At 36.6% G+C, this 8,253-nt stretch overlaps 1 protein-coding gene across 1 annotated transcript; it reads left to right on the plus strand.

Annotated features, from left to right (window-relative positions):
- Positions 1 to 711: 711 nt before the first annotated feature.
- On the plus strand, positions 712 to 7,549 carry adprm (ADP-ribose/CDP-alcohol diphosphatase, manganese-dependent). The gene is made up of 4 exons (XM_016440864.1): positions 712 to 1,058; positions 4,151 to 4,716; positions 5,992 to 6,114; positions 6,933 to 7,549. Exons 2-4 carry the CDS (start codon positions 4,161 to 4,163, stop codon positions 7,220 to 7,222), a joined length of 969 nt encoding a protein of 322 aa, XP_016296350.1. The 5' UTR covers positions 712 to 1,058; positions 4,151 to 4,160; the 3' UTR covers positions 7,223 to 7,549.
- The last annotated feature ends 704 nt before the right edge of the window (positions 7,550 to 8,253 follow it).

Genomic DNA, 8,253 nt, shown 5'->3' on the forward strand with positions numbered 1-8,253 from the left:
TCACGAGCCGCAGGGTTTAATTTGGATTTGTCTGTGCATGTTTTTTTTACTCTCATAGATTTTGTTACCATTGCCATGCATTATACGACTGATAGACTGCAACGGCTGAAGTTAAAAATCATCATATGTGTTCTACTGAAGAAACAAAGTCACCTACATCTTGGATGCCCTGAGGGTAAGCAGATAAACATCAAATTTTATTTTTTGGGTGAACTATCACTTTAATAGACTATGGCTTACTTTAAATGAAGCACACTTTCTAAAAAGTATTTTTGATGTCATGGATTTTCACGGTTTTGTGTGTCATAGAGAAGCATAGGGTACTTTCCTGCTCCTGAAATGAATATTCAGTTATCTGTTAGAAAACTCAAAATGATGTAACTAACACTTAAAAGGAGCTACAGAAGTGAAGCCGAATGGAAATCTATTAATCACTTGTCCAGCTTGGTCTCGGTTGTGTGTTGTCTCCCTCTCGTGGTCAGATAACTGTAGGGTTATTGTAAAGCGGATGTATTGTTACAGATGTGTTAGAAATGCGTAAAGAAGTATGAAATGTGTATGAAAGCCCTTTTCGGCCACAGAATTAAAAAATTGCGATTTATTTTTTATTCCGTGTTCTCCCATAGTATTGTGTGGTGTTTAGTGCAGTTTGTGGATTACAGTATTTGTTTTAACCCCCCCGCAAACGCGACATGGTACGATCCCCGATCTGTCAATGGACGCCAAGCTTTCGCTTTCACGCGCTAGTTATGATTACATGTCAAACTCACACTATATATACGGTGTTTAAACGGTATGCTCGGGATTTCTAGTAAATCAATTATCTATTTATTCAGCGGAACCGCGCACAAACCGTTCAGGAGCATAGAAATGTATAGGTAGATGCCACATTGGACTGCTCCACACAAGTCGACGCGTCCGCTATTTTGGAAAGGTCGATACGTCGTCACTCATAATAAAAATCAATGAGTTTCAAAGATGCTACAACGTTGCGCAGCCTCTGGCTGTAAAAACCAATGAAATGTAAATTCCTGAAGAAACTAGATAAGCTTTCACAGGTAAGAATGTGTTGTTGTTTTTAATATGTATTAACTCAGTGTTACAGGTTTTAAACTATAGTACCTTTTAAATGTCGTGTTAGCTATCGGCTTCATCTTGTTGTATTGTGTTAGTTTAGAAAAATCGTCTGCTGAAGCCTATTGCAGATATAGATATTAATACATGCGTATTATTAGTGTTACAGACACACAGGCCACTTGCTCTCAAGTGTTCACGGACCGGCTTTGACCATTCCAATATGGTGGAAGGCTTACAGCCGCTAAAGGTGATGATACACAGGGAAACTTTTTGAGCAATGTTGCAACCAGGCGAGACACAGGGCCCACGACCGATCCAAAGTATCTAGATATAAAGTTGCTGCCTATGCTCAATAGGAAAGTGCCCAAACAACATCGCTTGGCAACATTGCCCCGTGTATCACCTCATCACCTTAAAAGGGTCATATGATGCGATTTCAATTCTTCCTTTCTCTTTGGAGTGTTACAAGCTCTTGGTGCATAAAGAAGATCTGTAAAGTTGCAAAGACTAAAGTCTCAAATCCAAAGAGATATTCTTTATAAAAGTTAAGAGTCAGCCACGCCTACCTAAAAGGCTCGTTCTAACACGCCCCCACATATCTACCTCACTATGTGGGAAGATTTGCATAACGCCGCCCAAATGTTCACACAAAGAAAGAAGGCGTAACTTTTATTCTGGCTGTAGTGTTGTTGCCGCCGCCATGTCGTGAAGGCGCTGTGTGATTCGTTGTGAAAGCGAAACTACTTTGGTTGGCCTTCCAAAAGAGGACGATATCTGCTTCGTCATGCCTAGAGCTGATCCGTGCTGGTCGCTGAGGAAATACTACAACTTCGCACTGTGGATCGCCGGATCGGCTTTCACCGTGGACGAAGCGAGTCCAGCCCGAGGTCGTCACATGTGGTTGCCGCAGGCATCACAATATGGTTCTTTTTAGCAGCATCATATGACCCCTTTAAGATACAAGGCAACAATATTCGACTAATAGGCTACTAGATTGTATTGACTGTAGTAATTGTCTTTTAAATGATGATAGTTATATTCTCATTTTAGATTATTATAAAGCATCACATTTTGTTTGAAGTTCTTGATTTCTTTGGATTTGGCAACAAATGTATTCGTGCAGTACGAACATTATACAAAAATTGGAATAGTTCTGTTAAACTACACTTTGGGATCACTCAAGGATTTAATGTAAGTAGATGTGTTAATCAAGCAGATACAATTTCTCCTTTGTTATTTTTATTAGTCATGAAAGTAGGCAATGTAGTTCCATATGAAAGTTTAATGCAGCCTATGAATTAAAAGAAAAACTTCTTTAATTATTCCCCGTTATAAAAAATACAAAAGCAATTTAAAAGCTGGTTAATGAGAGACTTGAATGGGAGAGTATTGGGCTATTATGAAAATCTGAAGGGTTATAGACTAGTTAACACAGCGATGGCCGTGGATGTTTCAAAACATATTATTAATGAGATAGATAAAAGTGTATATACAATTTTATTTGGAAAAATAAACATTATTTGAATAAAAGAACACTTTGTAATTCACTTAACCAAGGTGCAAATGACCATAGTTGTATAAAAGTTGTGGGGGGGAAAAAATCTAATCCAAGATAAAAAGATTTTTTTTTGGTTATTCCAAATTAAGCATCTGTGAGGAGAGAAATTGTGTTTGTAGCCTATATAACCATCAATGATAATAATGCCTGTTTATGAAAATTTGACAGTTTTATGGGAAGCTTGTTAATATTAAAATTACATTCCATTTAATTTTAAATATAGTATTAGATGTTTTAAAATCAAGTACATTCTTATTCTGCATTTTTAGGAAAAACTTTAATTTTTTTGTACCTGTCAAGGAGTACATGACTGTAATCAATGCCATTCCCTCAGAACTTATGAAATTGCTAGAAAATTATGTAGATAAAAAACAACAACAACAACTTAGATTTCAGTCTTAAAGGGATACTCCACCCCAAAATTAACATTTTGTCATTAATCACTTACCCCCATGTCGTTCCAAACCCATAAAAGCTTAGTTCGTCTTCGGAACACAATTTAAGATATTTTGGATGAAAACCGGGAGGCTTGTGACTGTCCCATTGCCTGCCAAGTAAATTACACAAGGTCCAGAAAAGTATGTAAGAGATCGTCAGAATAGTCCATCTGCCATCAGTGGTTCAACCGTAACGTTATGAAGCGACGAGAATACTTTTTGTATGCGAAGAAAACAAAAATAACGACTTTATTCAACAATTCGTCTCCTCTGTGTCTCTCCGCATCACCGTAGCGCCATTTTGGAGAATATCCGCTGAACGCAAGCAGCGTACGCTATTCTGTGTCGGCCGCGCCGCACGGATGCGCTGTTTTCATTCAAATCAAAGCGTAAATACACGTAGAAAACGTATCCTTGTGTCGCGGCTGGCACAGAAGAGATAAGATATCCAAAATATCTTAAATTGTGTTCCGAAGACAAATTAAGCTTTTAGGGGTTTGGAACGACATGGAAGTGATTAATGACAAAATATTCATTTTGGGGTGGAGTATACCTCCCTTTAAGTTGGGAGGTATACATTTAAAAGACAAGGATTGTAATAATAATTATCTACGAAATCTCTCTCCACTGTTCCTTTAGCTATAGCCTATCAATTTCAGGATGTCAACTAGAAAGAGACTTTTAAAATCAGACTCTTTTGTATTACTAATAAAATTGGGGAGGTATCCTTCAAGATTGCTCACTCATTTTAAAATAGAAATGGGTCACTACTTGTAATATAGCCTACATTAAAAGACACAAGAAATAACAAAGCGAAAAAAACGTATTGTAAAGCATTAAATCTGTCCTTTGAATGATTTATAATACATAAAATGTATATTTCTTGATAGACTACAGATGTGTTTTCCCCCCACTTTAGGTTTTTCATTTGTTATCACTGTAACCTATTGTTAACCACAATTTGAGTTAATGTAATGGATACTGCCTTTCTAAGTTTAAAATGATAATTGACTTTTTATGTTCATTGTTTAAAAGATTGCAATAAAACGTGCATCTACCTATACATGTGTTTGATCAGGAGAACAGCGATGGAGGATCGTGTACCGCCGGTGTTCGTGTTCGGGATCATCGCGGACATACAGTACGCAGATATCGAGGACGGTTTAAATTATCTGAGAACACGCAAACGCTTCTACAGGAACAGCCTCCAGCTGCTGCGCAACGCGACGCGCCGCTGGGAAGAGCAGCGCGTCAGGTGCGTCCTTCAGCTGGGTGACATTATTGATGGGTTTAATAAAAGCAGCAGCGCTTCGGAACAGGCTCTACACACCGTTATCGGGGAGTTTGACAAGAGCTTGGCGGATGTGCATCACGTGTGGGGCAATCACGAGTTTTACAACTTCTGCAGGGAAACGCTACTCGCTTCCCCGCTGAACAGCGCGGCGAAAGCCGGAAGTGGAAGTGACCTACTAGCGAATGACATTTATGCGTACGAGTTCAGCCCCGCCCCCGGGTTTCGGTTCGTGCTGCTGGACGCGTATGACATCAGCATGATCGGGAGAGACGAGAGCAGCGAGAAACACAAACGATCATTGAAACTCCTGCAGGAACACAACCGCAATGCTGATCTCAACCAGCCGCCAGGTGCTGCAGCCAAGCCTGTGTGAGGTTATAGTGAAAGACAATGGAACTAGAGTAGTGTATTAACTAGTGCTTAACAGATTAAAGTAAAAATAAAAAATAGAACAAATTAATAAAATAATAATTAAAAAATCTGAAGAATTGTGGAAAATGTAGGCTGCAGCTGAAGCATGGTGGTCCTTTTCAAAGTAATTTATATAGCAAATAAATGAATTTAACAGCAACTTATGAAAAGGCAGGTTTTGTTATACAAGTCAACATTTTTGTCTTGGAGACTATCACCTTGCCATCTCCAAATATAATTTGGACAATTCATTGAAAAAAAAAAAACATGAAGCTGGGGTTATGTTATTAAATATTATTAAAAACAGTAATAAGTTACCACAAATCATTGTTCTTTTCACATATTAAACTAAATTGGACCAAAATCTCCCAAGACTTTAACCGGTTATATAAATCCTTCCAAATGATTTGTATTAAATGAAAATGGAAAAATTAAATGTCCCACTGTTTCTATTCCGGCATTACAAAATAAACTACATTGAGATATTAACATTAAACATTAATCTTAAAAATTAGAGATCAGATAAATGCGATTTTATGATTTTTAAATAAATAGTTAAGCAAAAAAATTACATTTGCTGAATATGTGCTCATCCTCAGGTTATCCAAGATGTAGATGAGTTTTTTTTCTTCATCAGATTTGGAAAATTGTACTTGCTCACCAATGGATGCTCTGCAGTGAATGGGTGCCGTCAGAATGAGAGTCCAAACAGCTGATAAGTGATATTTTGGATTACAGGAAGCATTATTATGGATTTTGGACTTGTATTTTAGCTAAAATTTATTAATGATGGATTTGTTTTTTACAAACATGTAGCTTTTGGTTTCGCAAGACGTAGGACTGGAGTGGTGTGCATTACTCATGGTTTATTGTGTTTTTATCATTTTATTTGTTTGGACTCTTATTCTGACGGCACCCATTTGCTGCAGAGCATACATTGGTGAGCAAGTGATGGCATGAATCCTGGATATGAATCCTGGAAAATATGTCTGAACAAGACATTACTTGAGAAATACATTAGTGCATAGCATCTTACATGTCAGTCTTACAGAAAAGGCTGTTTGGAGTGGGTTGACATGCAATTTTATCATGTTTACTGTATATAATAGTCATGGTGACACATTTCAGTGTGTAAACAAACAGCTAGTACGGTTGGGGGTGAATTAAAGCCAGTTAAACAGACTGGGTACAGCTTGTTTATGTGCTTTTTACAGTATTTGATGGCTTGGAACAAAGGTTTGTGAAATTTAATGGAGGATTCGGCCAAGAGCAGCTGCTGTGGCTCGATGAAGTCTTAACTCTTGCTGACCAGAAACAGGAGAGAGTAACTGTCTGTAGTAAGTATACACACTTTTATATGCTTTTAAGATCTTTATGCTTGGTCTTTTACTCTTTTCAGGTCTTTACAGTATTTGTCAAAAGTTTGCAAAACATTATTTAATGTTGTTAAAGTCTCTTCTGCTCACCAAGGCTACATTTATTTGATCAGCTAAACAATTAAAATTGTGAAATAGTATTGCAATTTTAAAATGTGTTTTCTATGTGAAAATATTGTAAAATGTAATTTATTCCTGTGATCAAAGCTGAATTTTCAGCATCATTACTCTAGTCTTCAGTGTCACATGATCTTCAGAAATCATTCTAATATGCTGACTTGCTGCTCAAAAAACATTTCTGATTATTATCAGTGTTGAAAACAGTTGTGCTGCTTCATGTTTTTGTGGAAACCGTGATACATTTTTCGTGATTTACATTTTTCAGAATTCTGTGATGAATAGAAAGTTCGAAAGAACAGCATTTATTTGAAATAGAAATCTTTTGTAACATTATAAATGCCTTTACTGTCACTTTTGATCAATTTAACGTGTCCTTGGTGAATAAAAGCATCCATGTCTTTTGAGTGATAATTTATAATGAAACAAAAATCTGAAGCAGCAAATGAAAATTAAGCTTTGCTCTCAGGAATAAATTACATTTTACAATAGATTCACATAGAAAACAGTTATTTTAAATTGCAATAGCATTTCATAATTTTTACTGTATCTTTGAGTAAATAAATGCAGCCTTGGTGAGCAGAAGAGACTTAGTTAAGAACATTTAAAAATGTAATGTTTCTAAACTTTTGACAATCACTGTATATTGTGTATTTGTGTAGGTCATCTTCCTGTTCACCCGTACGCCACAGACCCCATCTGTCTGGCGTGGAACTACGACGCCATGCAGTCCGTGCTGCGCTCTCATAAGAGCGTGGTTTGCTTCATGGCGGGACACGATCATGATGGAGGATATTACATGGATGAGTCTGGTGTTCACCACATCACGCTGGAGGGGGTGATTGAAACACGTCCAGACAGCAATGCCTTCGGGACGGTTTATGTCTATGAGGACCAGATGGTTCTAAAGGGCAACGGAAGGATATCAGACATGGTTCTCAAGTATCCATGAGTGGAAAGCATTTATGAACTGACAGGAGAGAAGATTATTGTCAATGAATGATGGAATGGAAAATAATAAACAAACACCCTTCCGTATGATCCTCTCAATTTCTGCTTGCATTTAGTGTTAAATCAGATTTTTATAAACCCTAAGATATGTTCATGTATAGCCTATAAGTAACACTATTACCAACAAAATGAACAATTAAAATGAACAACAACAAACCCTTAATAAGGTTAAGTCATCACTGACAAGATGGGATTTTAATGAAAGTTGGCTACCTATGCAGTAGAAACGCAAAACCGGGACATAACGAAGTAAAAAAAAAAAAAAAAATTTTGCTTATGTAACGATATAAAGTTGGTTGAGAATCTGTGAACTTGCCCTTTAATATTAGAAACAAGCGAAACAAGCGACGAAACACGCAATGAATACATTACCATTGTATATAGGCTATATGAAGAGGAAATTATATATATTGTTGCTATATAAATATAAAATTATATTTATAAAAGAAGTAGCCTATATACATTTTATTGCATTATACTGTGTGAGTGCATAATTTCAATAATGTCAGTAGTAACGTACAGTAGTATACATTTAGTTTTATATTTATATTCTTGTGGATGAAATCTTAATATCATTATGACTTCTTTTATAAATATAATTTTATATTTATATAGCAACAATATATATAATTTCCTCTTCATATAGCCTATATACAATGGTAATGTATTCATTGCGTGTTTCATGTTTATTGTCGCTTGTTTCTAATATTAAAGGGCAAGTTCACAGATTCTCAACCAACTTTATATCGTTACAATATCGGCATAAGTAAACGAACAATGTGTATTATTTTTACGTGTCACCTGCACCAAGATATTCTCGTTTATGTCGGCAAACGCCTGTCGGATGACATAAAACGCATCACTTTTGACAACTCCAGGACTTTTGTATAAAAACTACAGAACGTACTTCCGCATTTTTGTATCCAGCTTCCGGATCAGCTGATCGAGCTCAATGCATTATGGGTGCTGGAG

This window comes from Sinocyclocheilus anshuiensis, unplaced genomic scaffold (genome assembly GCF_001515605.1).
Source record: "Sinocyclocheilus anshuiensis isolate Anshui unplaced genomic scaffold, SAMN03320099.WGS_v1.1 scaffold454, whole genome shotgun sequence".
NCBI classification, from domain to species: domain Eukaryota; kingdom Metazoa; phylum Chordata; class Actinopteri; order Cypriniformes; family Cyprinidae; genus Sinocyclocheilus; species Sinocyclocheilus anshuiensis.